This window comes from Cyclopterus lumpus, chromosome 8, assembly GCF_009769545.1.
Source record: "Cyclopterus lumpus isolate fCycLum1 chromosome 8, fCycLum1.pri, whole genome shotgun sequence".
Classification (NCBI taxonomy): domain Eukaryota; kingdom Metazoa; phylum Chordata; class Actinopteri; order Perciformes; family Cyclopteridae; genus Cyclopterus; species Cyclopterus lumpus.
In genome coordinates, this window is record NC_046973.1 from 16228706 (window position 1) to 16252924 (window position 24219).

A 24219-nucleotide genomic window follows, 5' to 3' on the forward strand; every position below is an offset into this window, starting at 1 on the left:
TCCTCTGTCTCTGCCTTCCCCATGTCTTCCACCTGCTACATCTCCAACACCCCACCCTACTTTACTCCTCACAACCACCCACACTTGTCACTCACACGAATACTCACCTCTGTTGTAATTTTTCACGTTAATTTTCTGTGTGGTGTTTCTTCTTTTTTATCACACGGAAATCTCCAACGCAAAGTTTGTAAATAGCCATCCTCACCTTTCCAGTAATCTCACGCTTATTCAGTGTGTCCTTCATCTTCTTGGGTACCAAAAGCTTTTCTTGGTTTGCATGTTGCCACCTCTTCTTGATGGTGATTGGTACATCTATTTAATATCCTTCAGTAGTGACATGTTTTAAATTTGCTTCCATCCTAAATGATCACCTCAGTTTCAATTTCAAACCCCATTAGGAAAGCTCCTTCCATGCAGTCAACATGGGATGAGCCTTTATAAGATCCAAATGTAACAGAAGGCTGCCACCTACTGGAATGTATTCATAATTATCAGCTTGTATTATTCAAATACAACCAGGTATGAGCTCAGTGTATTGTCTCTACTTACTTAATAAATTTAAAAAAAATGGCACTTAATTTTTAGTTGCCAGAACTCTGTTTAAGATTAAACTGACAAAAATAAATAGTAAAACAAAGAGTTAAAGTAAATTAAGTGTTGAGGAGTAATGCATCATTATGTTTCTTGTACATGAAAAAAGAAAGGCAGAAACTCTATGGGGATACGTTTTCGTTAACTCTTGCTTTACTGACGCAAGCTGCCGCTATGACACTAGACCATAATTAATCTTAATGATATATCACAATAATACATTAATTTTCACCTGTGTTCACCCTGCTATGACATGTCAAAATGGCTGCTATGAAAAGACCTATTAGATACACACCATAAACTAGTCTTCTCATTTCTCGTTCTTCTCAGCTTCTTTTGTTATGTCTTTTATTCCTGTGATTCTCTCTCTAAATTCTTAAAGTCCCATCATGCTCTGTGTTGTCCCAAAACATTCCAGATGGATATTGGTTTCCTCACATCTGACACTGCAATGATAATACGCTGGGGAGGTAATCCTCTTTCTATCCCTTGGTTTCTCTCGCATATTTTCATGTACACTGCTCAGCACATCATTTTGGGCCAGGACTTCCACAGAAGTGACTCGTGGATAAAGAGACCCTCCTTCATTGTCAATCAAACACTGTGAAATAAAAACCCTGGGAACAAATCATCAGGAGGATCAATAAAATGCAAATTGTATAAAATAACAAAATATCTGTCTCTGTGTCTGACCTCTAGATGGGCACACAGAGAACCACATATAATATAACATCGGAATCTCACGTGCCATTGTAAGTTGTAATTACACCAACAGGACAGCAGAGGGTGTACATGCATCCTTCATCACCAACACAGTGCAACGCAACTAAAGCTGGTATTTGAAACTGCCCAACAGCGCAGGTGTATATGACTGTGACTGTTCATGCGAGCAGTATCTGATTATTGTGATATGATATGTTACATAACTGGATTGAGGCGGATGAGTGAAGAGTCAAGTGTTGAATGACTGGCAGGGCCCCTCTTTGCCCCTCAACAGAATTACCAGGACACCTGCTACGATGGTACAAAGCCGTCCTGTGATCCTGATTAATTGAATATTTTTACCTTTTAGGGTGATGTTTGTCCCTAAAATCCCCTGTGAATGAATCAGCTTATTACTGCTGGAGCACCTGGCATATAGAGAGAATTAGATCGCACGAGAGGGGATCGGGAGTGGACCTGAGTAACAATGTTTCTCATATTATTATCTTCCTCTGTTATTTCTGATGCGTGTTCCTTCTCCTCTCTTTTTTTTATTGTTGCTATAATACATTCATAATGCATACCCAGAATGCATTTGGTCTTTATAGCAGGTCAGGTATCAGAAGGCGTCTAAAAAGGCCTGTGAATCAGTTTCATAACAGGGAGGTTTTTGTTAGCTTCGCTCCACCGACTGTCACATGGCAGAAGATGGCGCTTTTAGGAGTAGATAGAATTACACACTTTTTCCTAATCTGTCTTTGGAGCTGGTTTGGAGTGTCTCCAGTGTAGTGTGTGTGTGTGTGTGTGTGTGTGTGTGTGTGTGTGTGTGGCACACGTTTTGTACAGCATGTCCTTGCTTGCTGCTGGAGTTATTATCACGCTTGAAGTTCTCCGGCTGCAAGTGTGATCCATCCTTCTGAGGCTTTTCCCCTGGTTCTGCCAGCACAGTCATTTAATGCATGCCTGACACAATATGTATAAACACGGAAGCCTAATAAAAATAGAAGCTGACACATTTGGGCCTGTTCATATATAAATGGGTTTAATCAATATCTGAATACACAAAGAAGAGTAAGTGACATATCAGGCTTAATTAGAGGTACAAACAAATACAGACTCCCCCATGGGTATTCAAACCCACAAACATTCTAGAGAGGCTCGCGCTGGTTACATAACACAAAACAAATACCAGATCAAACATTAACAAATGAATATGAAGTGGCAGCTTCAGGACATCAGCTGAGGTAAACACAGAACATGAAAGTGGTTTCTTTGAAGTGATTCTCTTCGTTAATCCATTTAGGCACAAATGAGTTCACAAAGAATATCCATTTTGTTTTTCCAATTAGAGCAATTTGTTCAACTTGTCAGTGTGTCAGCAATGTGGAATAATTTTATTATGACAGACGGCCTGAGGAATTTAAAATGCCTGGCTGCTTTGACACTCTTGTGTTCATATATTTACAAATGTACCTGACCATTTGTCCCTTCTCTAATCCATACAGCAGAGGGGGAGGCTGCTCCTGTTTGTGGTGCAACACTTATTATTTTCATATTGCTTTGATGTAACATACAACACAAAGCCAAACAGCGTCACATGATAATCCAACCTAACCCCAACTGCTCTTGTGTAGCTCTAGATGATGAGCTGAGAGGGCAGAGCCACCAGGACTACATATTGTTGGATTTGTCCAAGAATCCAACAAGAAGAGTGTCGTCTGAATAATAAAATGAAGAAATCTGATTTCCTCGTGCTCTAATCCAGAGTCTCCACATGAGCTACAATTTTATGTGCATCAAACGGTTTAAGTATTTTATTATCTGCCAACAACAGTATTATAGTCATGTTTATAGTATAGCATGACATTTTCTGACCAATTACGTTGTGTGATTTTATCCTCATTTTCTTTTCTGTAATCATATTCTTTTGGTTTCTCCCTTTTTCTAAACATCTTTGTATTTATTTGCAGTTACTTTCCTCAATAAATCCGCTAACCGAGGCTGAGAGACACATTATATTTTGCCAGAGAATTGTGATTATTTTCGGAGATTAAATGCTTCATCTTATATTGCAGTCTCAGATCAAAGCTGGTCCTCCTGTGCCAGACTTGAACTTGCTTGTTTAGTCTGTGTTTAACTATTGTCTTGCTCTTTCCAGTTTTGCCTTGGCTTGTTCGCCCAGGTTTACTCATTTGGGTTGCGCAGCAAACTCGTTCAATACAGAATAGAAAAGTAACTTCATTTACAAATACAGAAATGTTTTCTGTGAGCCGGATGCAGAAAGTGCAGAACCCATATACAGTCCAGCGTATGCCAATAAAATATGTGTTAATATTTGGAAAAGGAATTCGGCAGGAATAAAGATGACGCATGGATTAATTTAAAGAGTGACCAGCTGTATACCATGCTTAACCTATCACCTTCCTGCAATTACGTACAAGTGCACCGGAGAACATTGTGACTTTGCAGTGTTTTGGTGCAACAGAGCACTTCTGAGCAGACCCATCAGGGATGTGGGTTTAGTTTTTGGCTAGTACATAACATATTTGCAGTTGTGGCCTAAATCGGATTTCTTTGCAATTGCTGCCAATATTGCCCTTTTTGTAAGTCAGTTCTTAATGTTTTTTAATACCATGGCTGTAAATTCCACTTGCAGGCTCAAAGCAATTGCATGGAGAACAGAGAGGAGGGGGATCTCTCCTGATATTCATCCTTCTGTCTTGCTGGCATGAATGACCACACTGTGGACCTGACCAGCTGACCAGTTCATTCCCATGATGTTAATATCTCAGCTCTCTATGTGTGGTGCCTTCAAACCAAAGTGTTCAGCATTGCACAGATCAGATTCAGTCCTGTATATGTATCTAATTTGTTTAGATGGACAACAACAGAACTGGGGTGCTCCTGTGATTGTAATATCCTGCTATTATAATCCTACTCCCTTCTGATTGGCATTTCAATAAAAAATAATCAATTTATTAGATAATTATTTGAAAATGACTCAATCGCTGGTTTAATTGAATACTGGACTTGTAGTGAGCTGGTGAACAGAGCCTATTACACATTCCTCATGGTTTGTTGCACAATTCTTGCTGAAGTTATGCAACCACTCTGCAGGTGCCAGCTGAAAGGTTTCTTCAAAAACATTCAGCAGCTACTTACAATCTGTATTTTGTCTAGCTTGTCATAAGCCAAAACCTTTCAGAGACATAATAATGAGCGGCCACCTGCAGGCATGCAGAGGTGGTGCTTTGCCTTCAAACAGGAGTGGCTTTGTATAGCAGTAAAACACGCAGACAAACCCTATAAAAATCCAAACCCTATAAAAATCCAAACCCCACATCCCCCCCGTCCTTCCCCACACTTAAAGAGTGAATAAATAACATGCTGTCATGTTTGGCTTGCTGTAACCGGCGGGATAAACACTCAGTTGTCTGAATCTGCTTCTGGACTCCATAAACACCAGTTACATTCCCAGGGCACCATATCCACCTTGACCTTCCTCTCTGTTCTGCCCACTAAGCCCCCCCTAGCCACCTCACTTCTCCTCCTCCACTCCAGCTATCTCCTTCATTCCAGCCTATATGCCAAACCTCAACTCGGCCCTGAGGCCAAATCCACCGCTCTTCACTGTGCAAATCCCTCTGCCGTGTGAGTGAAATAACAGCAAGGCCCTGATAATAACACTGGAACATGCCCTTCGCTCTCTCTCTATACCCTTTACATTGCCAATCTGCTCTCTCTTTCCTTCCCTCTCCACATCCATCATTGTCTGTATTGTCCCATTCAAAAGGTCTTAATTTCCTATTTCCTCTGTTGTTTTATTATTATTAAATCTCTCATTAGATCAAAACAGCTGTTTTCAGGTTAAAAAAACAAAACAATTTCATAGGGGTTGTCTCAGTTATTGATGTTTCTCTAGAGGATGGAAGACAAATCGACAGCCCAAGCATTTCACTGTTACATTGAAAATCATCTGTAATAACATAATTTCTAACAGCACCCAGTCTAATAAATCTCGTGCTCGTAGCTGTTGGGTCCCCTCGTACATTTCCCCCCTGCACTCCACACATCTCTCTTCTTGTTTATCCCTCCTTGCACTCCATGCTCCCTCCCTAGCTCAGCATAAATCTCTCATTCACAAATAGAGGCCAAAAGAGGCTCAGCTGATGTGATGAGATTAGTTTTTTTTCTGATTACAAATCAACCTCAGCTTAGATAGTTAGAAAAAAAAATACAGCCGCTTCCCCTCCACCCTCCTGTTAGATCCTCTTTCCTCTCCTCTCCTATTTGCTTTGGCCCATCCCCTCTCTCATGATATCTCCTCCTTCTTTGGAACTTGGCACCTCCCCTCCACCCCCTCCCCACCCACTTTTCTCCCCCAAAGCCACATCTAAGGACGTGCTTCATTCACTTCAGCTTCACAGGTTGTAAAGAAGGGGAGAAAGAGGGAGAGGTAAAGGATAATACTAGCAAATGCTGGAGAGGGAACGAGGACAGGAGGTGAAAAAGAGAGATTGTGTTCAGTTTAGTGCTTTTCTAAGAGAAGGACGTCAGGGTGTGAAGGAGTGAGGCAGGAGAGAGGAGACAAGTCTTCAGGAGTGGGGCTACCCAGCAGTGGGAGGTTCCTCCAGGGAGGTTATAGTCATCTTCAGCACGACCCCTTCCTCTCCTCCACTGGGAGTCAGACACCCAGGATACAGAACCATGGAGCCCTCTGTTTCGACCGAGGTCGAGGGGGAGGCCAAGGATAGGAAGAAGATTCATTTTGCAATGCCGACCTCTGTGCCCACCAATCTGGACCCTCGGCAAGTGGAGATGGTGAGTAGGCGGTGGACAGATTGGTGTTTGACCAAGGAAAAAAAAATAATGTTATGTTCCTGAGCATTCTATTTTAGCGTTGGCTCTGACTTGTTTTTGTGTTTGATTTTAGTTTAAAGGGTTTAGCTGAATGTCTCATTGTCGAATGTCCCGTTTAGCACCTCTTAGTGCAACTATGCAGTGATGTGCCATTAATGGACACATTTCTCCACTTTAAGATATCTTCACTCTGCATCAACCTTTCTCGCTCCTCCGTTGTATTTCTGAAGTTGCTCATGCAAGTTTGCTGGATCTGCCTGCCACACGTTTGAGAAATTATGATGACATTTCCCTCTTGCGGGTTTCCTCATGAGACTAGTGCCTTGCTGTCTCATCTTGACCCGTTTAAAATGTGACATTGACACAAAAGTCATTATCTTGCATATGAAGCTCTTTTGTAACATAACAGCAACATCAAGTCCTTGACATTTGGTTGATCGCGCAGCTGCTAGTGTTAATAATTACTTCTTTTTTTTGTCTTTCGCTGCTGTCCCTCTCTCTGCATGTTAGTGACCTCTGTCATCTGAGGTTTTGTTAATACAATGAATGCTTTTGTCTTGCTTTGATTCAGCACGGCCTGTATCATTTTGTGAAATGTTTCTGCTCATTTGTGACAGGACTCGAATGCCGGTGGCTCTTATTTTAGAGCTGAGGGTAAAGTGGGCCAAAGTAGGAACTGCTTGGTGCCGAGGTAGATCGAGGCCAATGGCTCGTTCCCCCTGAGAGCCCGAGGAGAGATGGGGCAGGAAAGCAAGAGAGAGAGAGAGCGTGCTACTATATGAATTAAAACATAAAGAGAAAGACACACAACCTAATCTCTGGGTCGGGGGGTCAGCGGGGGTCAGCTCCCAGAGTAACTGTCCTTGTTTCACAGCTTGCATTGGACTTTTGAGGAACTCGAGTGGCCTGCCACCATGCATTCTCCAGACTGATCATCATAAATTCAAATTTTGTTTGCAAGAAAGTATGGCAATTGCACTTTGTGACTTTCTTGCTACCAGCTTTTATGAAAATTAGAGTCGCAAAACAAGTAATACTAAATAATATAGACTAAACGACTTGCTGAAATGGAAATGTGTTGCAACACTTCACAAGACTTCCACTCACATTTACACATAAACACTTGCTCTCCTCCTCCCCCTCTTATTTTCTCTATCTCTCATGCCCTGCCATCACGATCTGATTATTATCGTCGCTTCCAAGAAACCACAGGATATCAATGTACCATATGTGAGCTTCATATATTAAAAAAAATTATCTCACTCCCGTCTGTTTTGTGGAGGACCTTATTGCTCAATCACCTTATGGTCAAACAGTGATCTGCTATATATAGGCTTGTTGGCTGGCTCTGCTCCCTGGCCTTTACCTTCAAGTGTGTGTGTGTGTGTGTGTGTGTGTGTGTGTGTGTGTGTGTGTGTGTGTGTGTGTGCGGTGTTTCTGTGTCAACTTGGTACTTCTGTTTGGGACACTAGTTTATTCACCTAGAATAGATCTTTCAATTGTATGAAAAACATGAAACCTCAGGATGGCTGATGATGATGCTCTATTTTGAGTTTGTTTGTATGTGATTGTGTGTTTGCAGGTGGATGAATGCTGATAGTTAAAACAAAGCAACAAATGCGCCCAAGGGGATTGCAGGAAACCGTAGGGCGTGTTTATGTGTGCTTAAAAACAGATAGCATCTACCCAGAGCTGATGGGAGTCTCCAGGGACATGTGGGTGGGCAGGAGTATGCTAACGACACTCATTTAATTCCCTTCCCCTCCCAAAGCAATTACGGTCACCCACAAGTCCATCTTTACTAATGAGTTGCAATGACTATACCATTCTTCCAACCCGTGACTCCTTGCTGTTCTTTCCGGTGGTATTTAAACCCCCAAAACCGCTATTGACTAAACTGCCGGGGCCTTGTTACTATGGAGACAGGCTCCATGACTATGTCGCCCCAAAGCTCCCCCTCATTTTGCATCTAAAAGGTCAACTTTAATGGACAGCTCTGATAGGTTGTTTACATCAATGCTGTTACACGTTTGTGTATATGTGTGTGTGAATGCTCTTCGATGGGTCCGGTGTTAATGTGAGAGACGCTTCCATAACTCCCACTCAGTGAAATATTGCACATTGTGGGAGAAAACAGCAGCCTCAAAGGTGTAAGATATTCTTATGGAGCAATCCTCACATGTTTACTCAGAAGAAATATATTCTCTATAAAAACAGATCCCTATTGGTGTTTGCCAATGTAGATTGTCTTGGTTCTATTTAGCCAGGTTTTGAGACATATGTTGCTTGCGTCTTCTTCTGCAGTAGACCTTATTGTAGGGTAATAGATAATTAATGATGTCCAGGTTACTCAGGATAATCTGCTTTGTCCAAGACAACCTGGATGTCACTTGAATACAATTTAAATGTTAAGTGAAATCTTCTCACTTCACTGACACGCGATATAAGAAAGCACTCCCCACTAAAGATCTTCTAACAAGCTCTCAAGCACCTTGACCAGAGCTTTTCAGGAATGTCCTTCCTTGTTTCACAACTCCATTCCTGACATCTCTGAATATATCTGCATGTTCTCCCCTCCTATGATCTTCTTGAAATCCTCCTGTATCCTACAGTATTTTAAAATAATCCTTTTTTTCCCGTAATCTTTGAGAGATCATGAGCTAAGGTGTGATTGCTTGCAACAATGTCTGGAAAACACATGGATAAGTAACTTAGGGCATGTAGGGTAATATCCTCCATGGACAGGGATTAGGGTCATGGTGCAGTCACTGCATCCCTGATTTCCATCAATCTGCCTCCCATTGGACTCAACAAGCAGACTTCTCTCTATGTTTCTCCTCTCTTGACTCGTGTTGATCCTTTGAATTGACAGGAAACAAAGAATATCAAAGAGAATATCATAGGGCAGGGAAGGTCATCAGTCCAAAGCCTTCCAATGGCAAACATCTCTACATTCATTTATAGTAAACCTACGAGGTTACGGAGGGCATGATTTAGCCACCCATTCTCACCTATCCCCCCACTCTCCAACCCTCCCCAGTTCAGGCTCTGGGTTAAACGTCAAACAGCGACCTTTGATGCAGCATGTGTTTGTGGGTAAACATTAGCGGTCTGAGGGACTGTCAACATGCACTGCCCGGAAGAACATCTTGCTGGATGGCCCTAAGCATGCTAGGAACGGGCAAGACGGTACAGTGATCTTTCCCGTATACGAGGACAGGTATGTAACTGTAGTGGTGTGACGCAGTTCACAATGAAGTGGTCGGTCAAATTGATGATTTTAATGATTCATTTTCTTTCAAAGTTGGATGCTTTTTGACAGTCCAGGGCTTTTGATTAGTTAATGACTCTACATCACGTTGTGTATCTGTCGACAGCAGTTTAGCACAACGTTTCCTTTCCTGTTCCTTTTCCACTCAGTTTTAGCATTGTAGCTCATGTGCACATACGCCTGTTTATTTCATGCAATAATTGACATTCTATTCTCAACATCCTTCATCTATCCACGATCTATCATCTTATGTCGGGGCTCCTATGTGCATGGATGTGTGTAATATGTAAACAGTTAATAAAGCATAAATATTGAGCATGGGTGGAGTAATTTTACGACCTGCTGACACTGTACACAGTGAGTTTAAAATGCACCCTAATGCCCGCTGCAATACAGACAAGCATAGGCACTGTCTGGAACCTGATGAAGGCCTCCAATGCTGCAACACAGTCCCCTTAGTATTTAAAGTTATAGTCAACAAATCTTCTGTTGTCAGTTGGTGTCATTATCCCACTCAGTCACTCACTTGTCCCTTCAGGGTTCATCGTAAATCAAGTCTGGCTGCAGTCAGGATATGAAGAGATGCAGCTCCTTAATGTGCATTCATTCATCTCTAACTGCACATCCACATACGTCCTTCTCTATTCTCTTGATTTTTTTCTTTAACCCTGGCTTTAGCAACAACAACTGCAGTCATATCTATGATGAGGATTAGAAAGGCAACAGTGGCACAGCAGGGAGAGACACATGGGGGTGGGGAATAGGAGCTGGACAGGATCAGGATCTGACTTGTAACCAAATGTTGCCAGACATCAGTATGTTCATTGCAACTACGTCAGAATCTGGACCCTGAACTGGAGTCCCTTTCTCTCGCCAAAGAGCCACAGGAGGATCAGACTGATGTGAGCATATTGAGGGGAGCAATGAGGCGTGACTCAAAACAAATGGGATTGGTCTCGATCACTGTTTCATCAACACAGAGAAGACATGGCATTACGTTATTGCTGCTGTGCCTGTTGTAATCTCTGATTTTCGGCACGGAGGTTGAGACATTTTTTTGTGTGTTTATCTCCCTGCAACTTAATGAGCTTACACAGGGGCATACCATGTATTAAGGGGATGGCCTAAAGCAGAAATAATGTTATGCACAAATAGTCCAGTCACACATGGTGTGTTGTCCCGACACGTACAACTAATATTTGGAATCAGATGATGAATTAATGCTAACCAATCTTGATTACAATCTTAGTGATGTAGACATTTTACACTTAGGTGAGTTTCATGCTTTTTGCATTCAAGCAGGGATATGTGAGCTGCATAGCAACCATCAACAGTAATCTTTTGTTCATTTATCACCTGTGGGTAAATGTGACGTTGCAGATGAGTAACTATAGCTACTCTGTCCTTTGTTTGTCCCTGCCTGTTGACCCCTGGAACTGATCTTTGTCAGCTACACAATGCAACAACGCTGCATTTGACTACATGGACGATGAAAGCAGAATTATCCTGCAGTGTTTGCAGGCAGTTAGAGGTGCCGTTGTGCCTGTGAAATCTTTGATTGACATCTCCCCTGTTGTCGCCTCGCCCTGTGTGTTGCTCCAGTGTGCACTGCGACCTGGCAGGTGGCTTCCTGTCACTCATCAGACATTGTGCTGTGATGGTAAACCTTCCTTCCAACAGTCACTGGAACAACACACCAAAAAAGCAGCTAATTTCATAAATGGTTGAGGGTACAGTGAGACTGAGGAGAAGGAGAGAAAGGGAGATGGATGTCTCAGTGTGATATTCTGCCAGTGGGTGCAACGTAATTACATTTAATATTTTAGGGTCATTGGAGAGCCCCTCCAGATGCTATCTCCAGCCCATCTGTTTATTCAGTTAGAGTGGTAGGGCCAAAGGTCACCGCTCGAGTGTTATGGAAATTTTGAGAAGCAACATGCAGCAGCAGACTCTCTGACTTATGGGAATTTAAAGATGCTGTTCATTTAAATAGGAACAAGCCCGCTGTGCATATTTGACAACCATCAGATCTCATTGAGCTGCAGTTGTGGTTGTATTTTGCGTCCTTGACCCTCTTTAGAACAGCTTGAAACTCGACAAGAGCGCGTTACACCGTGAATCCTTGTTGAAGCTGCCTGGCAGCACTGTCTGGTAGTGATAACTGAATGTGTGTGACAGAGCTGTTTGTCATATATGATATATCTGATCACGAGCCTTTGGTGGTGTATTTGTTATGGTTACGTAAACATTTTGTCTGCCAGCTTTGACAGGAAGGGGCATGGTGGGCTAGTATTGAGTTCAAACCTGACAACAGCCAACAGTGTCAAAAACCTAAAGAAAAACATTTATTACCTAAAATGTAATTGTGGATATGCCCACAAACACAAGAGCAAGCAGATCAGGCATGATCATAATATATAACCGGACTGATATGTTGCATCTTGGAGCTCCAAAACTCTTTGTGTTATCTTTTAGCCTCCCACCAACACAATCTAAATAGATATGCTGCTAATCACATCAAGTAGAAGATACAGGAAGCAGCATATTTCTCTTCCTATTTGTTTTTGAATTTCCAATTAAGTACTACCTATTGCACCCCTCTTACATTATGTGCAAAAATGCATTCACGTTTTTTAGAGATCTGAGAACTTGAGGTCGGTGTCATTTTTTCCACTATTCGTAATTCAACTTACAAAACAAGCATGTCCATACTACATGTGTTTTATTTGTCAAATATGTATCTGCATTCAAAATGTACATACAGAAAAACACACTCGGCTCATACTGAGAGGGATCATTTTTCCCCCTATAGTGTTATTGAGCTCATTGTGAGATTGCACTTAGAGCACCACATGGGGTTCGGCCTCTTCATTTTAAAAGGCTGGAGGTTTAATTGAGTTGCTCTTCAGAGGTCAAACCAGCTATAGTTCATGACAGCAGAGACTGGGAATAAAACTCCAGCAGAGGTGGACGGAGATGGTCTCAACAGGAAAAAGAGGGAACTTTGTATTTAGGAGACGTACCTGAAGGGTTGTAAGGAGGAGACGTTTTTAGATGGAAATACTGTAGGTGACAAAAAAGTCAGGAAGAATGATGTATGTGTATAAATGATGGAATTTATTTTCTACAATGAAAGAAACGCAAAATAAATAAAACACACACAAATTGGGAAAAAAGAACAGCAGAGCTACACCACTCAAAAACAGACACAACACAATACCTACATTCCTTTCACAAATGTATTCCATATGCCTCCCCTTTGTTTTCTGGCTGAAGCTTATGAGTATGTTCCTCTTGGTGTACTTACTGTATGCCATGCACATACACACGTGCTTATTGCTGAGTGATGTAGGGCCAAGTGCCTGTGGGCAGATGCCATAACTACAAATCAATCTTGTACAAATCCATATGCATCTGGACCTGGGTTACAACTGGGAGGGAGAGACTCAGAAAAGCTTCAAATGGATCTGAGTGATGCTCCCACTCTTATCAGCGAGAGTTGGCGCACACTGTTCAATAAGATGGCCCGATCTAATGCCGTGCTGTTGGACACGGGAGATTTAAGCTGGTCGGGAACGGAGATCTGAGGTGTTTTTCTCTCTGTGTTGTCTTTGCGTTGAGGCCGTCTGCACAACGCACTCCCTTCGAGATGCTCGAGTGTTAGCGCTGGTGCGGGGCAGAGTTTTAGAGCCATTCTGTCTCCCCCCCAGGGACCCCTCCGATCTAGTTTATTCTGTCCTGCTGCTGCTGCTGCTTTTTATAGGCCCGGCCACGAGAGCACCAGCTTAGAGGACGGCCTCTGAGGAGCAGACCCACATCAGCAGATCTGCACCCAGGCTGCTACGCAAGACTGTGCTGAGCCAACACACGCATGCCTGTGCACAGATACGCACATGTGCAAAGTCAACATTAGCTAATGACTCATGTAGCCCACACAGCACAGAGTATTGGAGTCCCGTATTAGAGTTTCTTCATTGCTACTTGTGCCCACTTAAACTTGACTACAATACTCTTGGAGAATGAGATTTGTATTAATATGGCACGTCTCAAAACATACCTCCTAATGACTTTATGGAGGTTTAAAGAAATCTTCAACACATCAATGAAAGTAGCATGCTGTTTGATAATAACTTTTAAGAGGGGATTTGGTAAAACAACAAATTCAGTCCAGCCAAACACGATGAATCTAGAGGTTTCTGTCACACAATGCAGAGTTTGGCATTATTGAAATTCACTCATCAGCTTCTGAGTGAACTGATGCATTTCCGTTCTATGGTATGATCCATCGGCCAATGTTTTTATTGAGACCAAATCTCCGTGTGATGCCTAGCGAGGGGCGGCTGCCTCCCAGGGATGCCCGCAGGCGTACACCTGTGGAGCTGCTAAAAGGCCACGGCAGCAGCCTGCTAAGTCCACAGAAACAATGGCTGGCAGCAGAGGAGGGGGTTTGGGGGATTGGGGGCAGGGGGTTTAGAGAAGTGGAGGAGGGAGGGGGTGAGAGATAATGCGTAGTGGGAGTAATCTCACACGCTGTGCCCTTAGGTTTGGCGTAAATGAGGAAGTCACATACATATTACGTAACAGGGGGAGAGTGGGCTTGGTTTTAAGGCTGGAAAAGTACTGGTCACTACGTGTGTTCATGTCATCTGACATTGCCAACGTCATACAGCAGCACATCGCCGCCACCATCACTGTCATCAGCACGTTGTGTGTGCATAAAAGAAAGACTCCTCTATATGCTTGATGCAAATGCATTTATGTATATTGCCTTCAGAGTTTTATTGTCATTACAACCTGTTTTACAACTTACCCGGGAGGCGGACTGAATTATTGTTCCTGGTTTGGGAGACCATGACTTGGCATTTCACAAGACCAATAGGATGAGTACATGATGACATTAGGAAGACGCATCCTCACATGCACACACACACACACACACACACACACACACACATACTGGAGGTGAGCACACGCATTAAGGTAAATAGATCATCAGATTTACAGATTATGCTTCTCAGTGACCTCAATTATCCCAAACATCATTTTAATTTCCATTTATCTCACATTTCTATTTTTAATCTTTCTATATTTCCATTTGAATTAATACATTCAAATGTTGTTCTGAATCTTTTCCTGATTTCATTCTGCATTCTCTTTGAATGACACCTCACTAGATTTAATTGTCAGGGGTCATGAAACGGACTTTAGACAGAATGAGAAATGGGAATGTTTGCTTTTGGTTCATAGTTTTCACTACAGAGAGAACAAACAATAAAAAGCAACACATATTCCCAATTGAGAACCTATAACTTGGATTTTTTTGGGAGGCATTTTGCTTGAAAGATTACTGGTCTACAGGTCTAACAATGAATGTAGACCTTTAATAATATGTTGGTCTCTTATGCCTTAATCACTGTAACCTTAGAAAATGGACCTGCAACAAAGTGTCTGCATGGGGGGAGGGGGAGGGAGACTTTTAGAGGACCAGTCCAGTGGTTTTCCCAGTTTAATGTCTGTAATGCTACAGGACTTGGGCATAGGCTTTGTCACGGCAACATCTGGTGTCTGTTCTCTCTCGTGGGTCTCTGAATGAGACACCTCAGGCTTCCCTGCAAGGCTGGTAGCAGGTGTCAGGCAGGCCGAGGCAGCAGGGTTCACAGCAGCATGGAGCCCCAGGCCGCCACACCTTGCCAGGGGTAGAGATGGGGAGCCCTGTGGATGCTCCCTGCCAGTACAGACAGAAAGGGAGAGATTCATTGGGGTAAGAAAAGGACAGACAAGTCAGCAAACAAAGGGACAATAACATGATTTCAGTTGCGATGCATTCTGGTGATGGTAGGAGAGGGGGAGAGAAGTGAGGGAAATGTCACTGTCAAGGCATGAAGGATGATATGGAAGTAAACAGGGTAGAGGAAGCAGAGGATCAAGGGAGATGGAAATGAGAGGTGAATGGGAGAAAGACAGATAGTGTGAGAGATCCAGGGGAGACAGGACAGCTGGAAGCTGCGTGACAAGATTAAAATGTGTGTCTCGTGCCATAAATAAGGACGAAATCCACGCTCGATTACTCTGTGTTGTCGCGTTTGAAAGCGGTAGCTTTCCACCATGCGGCCCAGCAAGCCTCTGCTTTGGCAACATGTGCCTCATTGCAATGACGCACACCTCTTAACAAGAAACAGGGAAACAGTAACACAAACACGTCTCTGTATGGAGCAGTTTAACGCAAAATAGAGCCAGGCTGCTTTACTCTGTGCCGTAAACAGCAGCCAGGGGTTCATGCCATGGCCAAGGTTGGCTTCCTGCACAGAGGACACTTCTCAATACCTTGCTTGTCTGACTTGCCAAGTCCACTTAGCTGCACTGCTTTCACTCTCAGCACACTTCATTTTATCCTACATTTTTTCCAGGAGATATTTCTTTACAGCTATTAATCCTTTAGAATTGTTAGAAATTGGGTAAAACTTTCTGCATGTACATCTTTCTATAAGAAGCAAAAGCCTCACGCATTCTGCTCAGGAGTGTTCAATATTGTTATTAAAGTGATATGCCTCCCCAAATGTGTCTTTTGAGTCTCAAACAGTCACTTCCCGTTTGCTTGAAAGGTGGCTTGTAAAGCGTTTTCAGTTTGCTTATTTATGGTGAACAGACGCCGTTTTCACTCGATAAAGAGAGCACCACATCCAGAGAAATGTCTCAAACCACTGCTGCAAGCCTGCATAGGGTGTAAAGGGTGGCAACTAACAATTAGCATCTAATTGTACACTTTGTCTCTTATTATGGTTCATTTAGTCTATAAAATGTTAGAAAATGAATTCAGAAATTGTAAGGAGCCCAAACCAAAAGGCATTTAAAATGTACAATGACATTTATCAGACCAATGACTTAAATGATCAATTATAAAAACTGTTGTTAGCAAACCTTTAGGATGTTTTTTTTGTTGTTGCCAAAATACAGCTAAATACACAACTTGAATGCTAGTGCTCATGCACAAACACAGTTTAGCATGTTAGTGCGATACGCTTTCAACTCTACAGAGAGCGAGTGTTTAATACTCAAAAGACTTTTGGTGGAGTTTGACTTAAACTGCTTTCAGTATTTAAAAGTGTTGTCAAGAGAAATGCCAAACTGTAGGAGTGCCGTCTGATAGGCAGGGCGCGGTATTGGTGCGCTGGAAGGGCACAGCCATGGGTGCTGTACACAGGGACTTCTTCAAGAGGGGAAGTAGACCATGCAGTCCCTCTGGCAGTCTCTCAGACCGACGGCGAACTGGCTTGAGCCTCCAGGGAACAGTGTGTGTTTGAGAGGGAGCCTGGACAGCGGAGGGGAAGGGTTGCTGGGGCACACAATACACAATACACACACACACACACACGTGTGTATTGTGTGAAGAGGTCATTCACTCTTCGTCTCAAAAACGTTCACACTCCTGAAATGCTGGATCATTTGAAACGTGAGCAACGAGCATGAATTCAGCTTCTGTTCGGCACAACATGCCCTTTGACTGTATCTGTCCCTGCAATCATAAAGTTATGTAATAAGACTTCCTCTGCTGTACGGACCGAGGCATGTGCTCTGACCTGACCAGTATCGAAGTCAGCGAGGCACCGGCATGTGTGAGCTGTCAATGATTTCCACTGATTGATAAGGCTTTCTGCTGGACTTTTATTAATAATACAGGGATGTCTAGTTTCATTTGTCATTTATTCATGGATGTTTATGTGTGTGTGTGTGTGTGTGTGTGTTTGTTTATAGATCCGCCGCAGGAGGCCAACGCCTGCCACACTGTTTAGAGTAGCCGACCAATCATCTCCTGATGATGATCAGTCCACCCATCAGGTAAAGGTGAAGTCACAACACATTTCTCTCACGGGTATCTGTGCATTCTCATCTGTCCTCCTCCACTCTATCCCGGGAACCAAAAAGTCTAATGTCATAACATTTTTTCACACTTCCGATGTCTCAATCATCACAAACTCATGCTGTGTGGTCATCCGTGTTCAAACCCAAGAAATCCTATTTCAAACTTTGAAACATTTAAATTCCCTGAGCCTGAAGGTGCATTCTTCACCTTTTTAGAAATAATTGGATAACAAGTCTTATCTACAAGATGTGGTTGAAACTCACTGAAAGTAAATTAACCCTGTGATAAGGAAATGTTAACTCCTAAGGAGGCTGCATCTAAATAAGTAACCTGGCAAATACAATATGTACTGACTGCTGTTCTGCCAAATCGTGTACATATTGCATCGCATGGCTGACAAGCATAGTGAGTCTGCCTTAGAGATAACGGCTTTATTTGTGAAATAAAGAAGGTTTTTACATGATGTAAAGGTGCGCAGCCATGAAAAACTTGGCATGTTGGGTTTGAACATGTCTCTTAATGTCGGCATCATCATCTTTTATGCAACCGTGTATGAAATACACAAAACAAAACCCTAAATGGTGCCTGCTTATTGTTACTTCACATGGATGCTTGACCTCCACATGAGCAGAATGAGGTTTTGTGCAGAGTTTGTTTTGACCCATGAATCATTTCATGTTGCTCTCTCTTTGTTCGCAGTGGGTCGTAGGAGAGAACGGAGTGCTGAAACCAAAACGTGTCAATCCAAACGTGTATCAACCTCCATCACTCAAAGGTATAGTGAGCGGTTTCGCTACAACAGGTGGTGGTTGTGTGTTGTGCTTCATCCTTGTGTTTAAGTGCTTTGTGTTTTACCGTGCTTCGCTGCAGTCAATTTCCTCCTCGCTTTCCATGCTTCATGATAGCGTACAACTGGAACACAAACTGCATGTGACAGATGGGTTAATATGCACTACAAGACTGTGTTTTATTCCCTGTGCATGTGTGATATGCATAGGCATGTGTCCGTGTGTTTCTGCTCTTACTGTACACTCTACAACAGGATCTGTATATTTGTGTCTGACAGAGAACGGGAGAAAGAGGGAGATTAGAGTGTGACAGCTGTGAGACACTGAGTGTGAGTCTAGGAAAGTCTGGATCATCCTGGATTACAGTCAGTTGTGTATACAGCTGTGACACACACACACACACACAGGAACGCACACGTATAGGCAGGATAGAAATACATACATGAACACAAACATGTATACTTTCTTTCGTGACTTTATGCCTGCGGCTTCCTGCGTGTTGCATGTGCTGGTTAAAGGAGCAGAAATCTGCATTACAGTGCTTGTCAGCAGAGCTTCATTTAATGGGGATTTATGGGTATGTGATGCATGTGGAGGGATGATATAATGAGCCAGGAAGCCTTGTTCCTGCATCAGAAATATGTCCTTCATCAGCTCCTACGCAGAGAGAGGAAAAGAGAGAGCGCTATATTCAGAATAATTTCTAATTGCATAACCTCCCGTAAACTAGAATAAGTGACCTGCCTCAGAGCCAGCCGCACTGTGTATCTGAGTGTGTGTGTGTGTGTGTGTGTGTGTGTGAGAGAGAGAGAGAGAGAGAGAGAGAGAGAGGGAGGGGGAGGGAGGGAGAGAAGTCAAGGTGACCCAGTGGAAGTGAGAGGGCGAGTTGAGGTAACGTCACAAATGAGAGGAGAGCGTAACGGGAGAGAGAAGAGTGTGAGTCAGCACTGCCAAGCGAGAGCGCTGAGGAGGGCAGGCAGTCAAGGAAAGACGAGGGTGCCAACAAACAGATGGGAGAACAAGGTGAGAGGAGGGAGAGAAAACAACGCAAGCTCAAAGAAGTGAATCAGCTGCGGCGTACAACGTGCATGCAGTTGCCTGCCTGTCTGTCCCGTCAGTGCTTGTGTTTAATTGGCTTCCTGCCTGAAGGGCATGTAATCAAAAACCACCGTGAGGCTTGATGAAAACTGACAGTGTGGAAGCGTGGTAAAACCAAAACAATAGATCCCTCTATCCCTGTGTCCATGTGTTTGTGTGTCTGTCTCCCTGTGTGTGTGTGTGTGTGTGTGTGTGCGTGTGTGTGTGTGTGTGTGTGTGTGTGCTGTTTTTACCTGTGTGTAGCTGTGCAGAAGATGGCCGAAGCACACATGCAGAACCTAGGTATCTACCCCCCTTTGGAAGAGCCTTGTGAAGGGGAGGAGGATTGGGACCACTGGCAGGGAGAGGAGGGAGAGGACACATCTCCCACCAACGCTGCTGGTGAGAGAGAGGGCTCTCTGTCAACTGGCTGCAGCTGCCACACTGCACACCGAAGCAGCAAGGACAACACTGTTGTTGTTGTTGTTTTAAAGAAAATCTCGCTGTCGCACTTCAACACAAACAAACAAAAAAAGAAAAGATATGTGGAAATTGGTTGCCTAAATATGAAAGTGATAATCTTTATGTTAATGTTCATGCAGTGTACGAACATCTAAAGATATATTTTTTTCTTCCATCTGCCCATTTCCTTTATATTTAACCGTAGTGTCTGCAAACTCTTCACATAGTTTAAGATTCCAGGATTCCTTTTCGTTAAAGGCAGGATGCGCCTATCTAATTCTTTTAGCTGCAGGTTAGTTGTAAAGTAAAGAGTTATTTTTCTCCCTTTGATGATAATCTTCCTCAGTGAGGAAAAACCCTTTGGGTTAGATAACGAGTCAAAGTTTTGTTTTTTTCTTTTACATTTTTTTTACCCTTTGCCCAAGTTAAGTGTTTTTATTAAGGAAGACGCATTCCTCTGCTCTTCTCAAAGGCTTCTGCAGTTTTCAGGGTAAGGTAAGATCCTCTGAGGGCCGAGCAGCAGCACAGATGAAGCTCTGTGCGTTGGAAGACATCCCCAGTGTCAAATAACTCTCTGTCTCACGCCCCAAATCTGTCAGAGAGCACAGTGCAGCCGACTAAAGGCCTGGACAGTGAGCAGGCAGAGGCCAGACAGGACTAACAAGGCCCCAGAGCAAGCTGTCCACACTCCTTCTGTTCTGTATTCTGCCGCCTCGACTCTTCTTCCATTATCCTCCATTTAGAGCATAAAGCCTTTTGACTGAGATTGTGTTGTATGCGGCAACAGAACATCAGTGGGAGTTTCATCTCCATCAAAACTATAGAAATAGTACACAAATCTCAAGTTGGAGGGACCTTTTATTTTTGCATAAAAAACTTTATTAGAATTTTTTAGGCCAGCATAATTATTGTTTTTTTAATCTCTATTGTATCACAAGAGATCCGCTGCATTTCATCTTAGACGGACAGGCTCTCACTGGACTCCTTTGTGGAAGCCTGCTGAAACACAACGTACATAAACAGGATGCAGAAAGATCCTGATGGGGTCCAGTTGATCTGTAATCAATCAGTGTTATAACACGCAGAAGACGTACAAGAAAAACAAGTTATTTATTTGTACGTCAGATTGTAATCTTATGAGAAGTACACACTTTAAGAATCAGCTAGCACAGTCTCCTTCTCAGTCTCAGCCAGTGGGTTTCTGAAGTGGGTTTGCATCTTAGAAATGTGACTTGTTTTATATATCACAGCCCTATTCTTAAATGGATTTTGTGTCAATCCATATTTTTCTAAATAACACAAAATAAGCCGTTATGATTAGAAACATAAATCTTATAGAACCCGTATCTTCCTGGAGAGAGAACATCTATCGATTAACAATTATTTTCAAAACCAATCATCTGCCAATAATGTCCTCCATTATTCAATGAATCGTTGAGTCTATAAAATAGTGTCAGTGGACCCACAGTCCAAAACTCAAAGATATTCTGCTTATTATCGTAGAAGACCAAAAGAGCAGGGAAATGTAGGTGTTTTTGCTTTAAAGAATGACTAAAACAACTAATAAATTATCCAAATAGTTGCATTTTTTTGTCGAGCAACTAATCAAAGAATAAACTAATTGTTCCGGCTCCACTGTAATTACATGTGTTCCTGCTCTCCAGTCATCTCTGTCACCAGAGTTACCTCGATAGAGACCCTCCATATGATATTAATGGTTTGATTACCAAAACTACAACTTCACGGCTTCCTTTGACATCATTCTTTTTCTCCTCAGATCACCAAGACACGGCGACCACTGAGCACTCAGTCAAGTTCTCCAGCGTGAGAGAGACGGCCAAGCAGATCCAAGCAGCACCGGAGGAAGAGGAGGAGGAGGAGGAGGAGGAAGAAGAGGAAGAAGAGGGGAACAGAATTAAAGAAACAACAGAGGAGAACAGTCGGGAGTAACTGAGAGAGAGAGAGAGAGACAGACAGACAGAGAGAGAGAGAGAGAGAGAGAGAGAGATTGGGTAAACTAGGGAGAGTGAAGGTGTTTTGTCAAGTGGTTAAAATCTGAAGAACTCAGAAGAGGTGAGCAAATGGGTTTGTGCTGCTTTGTGGACGTGTGAAGACCAGTGAGGATGAGGAAAATACTTCCATAAACTCCAACATAAGAGCGAGCGGAGATCCCTGTACTACTTCACCTCTAAAGGTTGAAGGTAACGGGGGATGAAAGAGAGCACAGAGAGGCAGTTTGTGTATGAGCAGGTGAGGAATGATCTACAGACCCTAAAGTTTGACTAAGAGGGGTCAACGAGGTCAACATGACCGAATACCAGTCAGACAAGTCCTCCCTCGACCGTGATGCTTCTGCACAGGGCTAAATGTTCCTTTTTTTAAAAGAGTGTAATAGTTCCACAATAATCATACTCGCACACATATAAACTCTCTTGGACACATTATACAACCTTTTCTAAAGTACTTGAAGGTCTTTAAATGTGTGCGATACACTCTACACTTTATTTTGAAACGTCTCTGTTCTGATCTGCACCATATTCAATGTTGAGATGAAAATGTACGTGCACTGCCATCTCGTGGTAGAAGTTTGATCCAAATTTTTAAAGTGATACTCCAAACCAATCAAGCACATAACATGCTTAATATGTTTCATGAAGGGAAACCCAGTGTTATGTTTGTTATGGTCAACATTTCTTCAATGTATTTTGATTCTGTAGAGCAGTTCATATTGGGGGGGGGGGGGGCGGAGTCTGCGTCTCTCATGAGGGATGCAAATGACCTAAAAACAAAGAACTCACAGGACATATTGTGGCGTGTAATCCTTTATTACTGTTTTTTTATTATTATGTTTGATTGGTATCAGCCTAACTGTTTACTTTTCACTCTCCTATTACTGTATCAGAGTTGTGTGGTAAGTTACCACACACTGAGGTCTTAAGGATTATAACTTTAACCTCTGGATTGATTGACTTTAATGAATGTATTAATTGATTTGTCAAACCATTTCTTTATCATAATATGCTTCCATTCTGCCGGTTAGTTGCATTTTGTAAAAGTGAATCTATAATAAAAAGATAGATACCAGATATATTTGGAGTATCACTTTAAGAAAGACTTTCTTTTTTTTTTTTGGTCTGTTATTGTGTTAAATCCATGAGCAAGTGAGTGTTTGTATGTGGATATAGCATTCCACAGTATGCTTATAAATAAATCTTTAAAGGGCAAAGCTACCTCTAATTAGTTTGAAATACAGCACCCAATCGTTGCCTCCATGCATTACACATTTGAACTGGATTCATTGTGAACTGACACCATGTTAAGGAGTCAAGAAACTTGATTTAAAATCCAATATTGTTGACCTATTTCGGATTTGTTCGTGATCACGCATTCCCTTTTGTATGTTAACAATTTTCTATTGTCATCTTTCTAATTGTATACATGGATCTGTTGTAAGAGCTATTTTTCTAATCTAATGTGTGAGTAGCTGAGCGCTGGCAATGTTTCTACTATACGGTTACTGACATTTGAGCAAAATGGTCACTGCAAAAACTTTCTGACGTTTTTTTTGTTTTTTTTACCACAGATGCTCACTTGTTCTCTCTTTTCTTCGAGTCAACAGCAATTCATGAATGCTTTTAGTCAGCATCTAGCTAATTACATTTCAAGTTTAACTAAAGATACAGGATTTGATGTAGAAGAAGGTTTCCAGTTGTGACACGGGATGAATCAACCTTGTTGTTTGTATCATTTGGGCTGCAGTTTGTATATAGAAACTGTGTGAAACTTTGACCCCTGACCTGCCCAAATAGTGGGATGACTGGACGCGACTGTGCAGTCGATGGCGTCCTGCCTTCTCCGCTCTCTGTTCACCTCACCTTTCCACCTGGGTCAGAAGGAAACAATCACGGGAAGACATGTATGAACTCTAATGCTTAGTCTGTCTTTATTTTTATTTCATTTTTCTCTATTTTCTTGTTTCTCAATGTAATGTGGTTGACTTAAGTGTGCAACAATATGATATCAAAATAAACCGTATTTCCTTTCTCCTTTGAACTGATCCGAAAGTAAGGAAATATGTCTTTTCATTCATTTGTTTGCTGCACACATCGTCCTCCATAAAACACAACCAAACTGTTTATTAAGATATAGAAGCTCTATTCGTACTGTAAGAAAAAAAAAGTTTATTTCACATTTTACATTGAACAAAAATATAGGAAGGAACAATATAAGCGCAAAATAACCAGAAGGTAGTTAATAACTCTACCCTCTCGTAACTCGTATTTATTAGTTAGCTCAGTCAGGTGTAAAGATCATCAAAATAAATATGTGTTTTACCACTACAATATTATTATTCTTTCTTTATTTTGATGCACATACAGTATATATAGTCACTATTGCATTCTACTAAATTAAATCGACCCCTATAACACTTTTAATTCATTCAAAAGCTTTCCAATGATTAGTTTTTAAGTTCACAGATGTACAACATATAACAACATATAATACATCCGGCTAAGAACTTTTTAAAAACAAAATACCATATTCAGTTTTTTTATGAAACCGGAAGTGCAGGGCGGGGTATTGCCTTGCATTTGTAATAACAATAA

The 24219-nt window shown here is 42.1% G+C and overlaps 1 protein-coding gene across 2 annotated transcripts; it reads left to right on the forward strand.

The window, feature by feature from the left end:
• The first annotated feature begins 5663 nt into the window (after nucleotides 1-5663).
• On the forward strand, nucleotides 5664-23680 carry ppp1r1b (protein phosphatase 1, regulatory (inhibitor) subunit 1B). 2 transcript variants are annotated; one of them, XM_034540112.1, is made up of 5 exons: nucleotides 5664-6114; nucleotides 17177-17260; nucleotides 17985-18060; nucleotides 19415-19552; nucleotides 21390-23680. In XM_034540112.1, exons 1-5 carry the CDS (start codon nucleotides 6001-6003, stop codon nucleotides 21560-21562), a joined length of 585 nt encoding a protein of 194 aa, XP_034396003.1. In that variant the 5' UTR covers nucleotides 5664-6000; the 3' UTR covers nucleotides 21563-23680. The 2 variants fall into 2 exon arrangements, with proteins under 2 accessions (XP_034396003.1, XP_034396002.1); XM_034540111.1 differs by having other exon boundaries at nucleotides 5680-6114; nucleotides 17177-17266.
• The last annotated feature ends 539 nt before the right edge of the window (nucleotides 23681-24219 follow it).

What these genes read in the sequence shown, in the direction of transcription:
- ppp1r1b (XM_034540111.1), top strand. Translation starts at nt 6,001, where the DNA reads ATGGAGCCCTCTGTTTCGACCGAGGTCGAGGGGGAGGCCAAGGATAGG. An exon ending in ACCCTCGGCAAGTGGAGATG is followed by an intron (nt 6,115 to 17,176) that starts GTGAGTAGGCGG and finishes GTTTGTTTATAG; the next exon opens with ATCCGCCGCAGGAGGCCAAC. An exon ending in ATCTCCCACCAACGCTGCTG is followed by an intron (nt 19,553 to 21,389) that starts GTGAGAGAGAGG and finishes TTTTCTCCTCAG; the next exon opens with ATCACCAAGACACGGCGACC.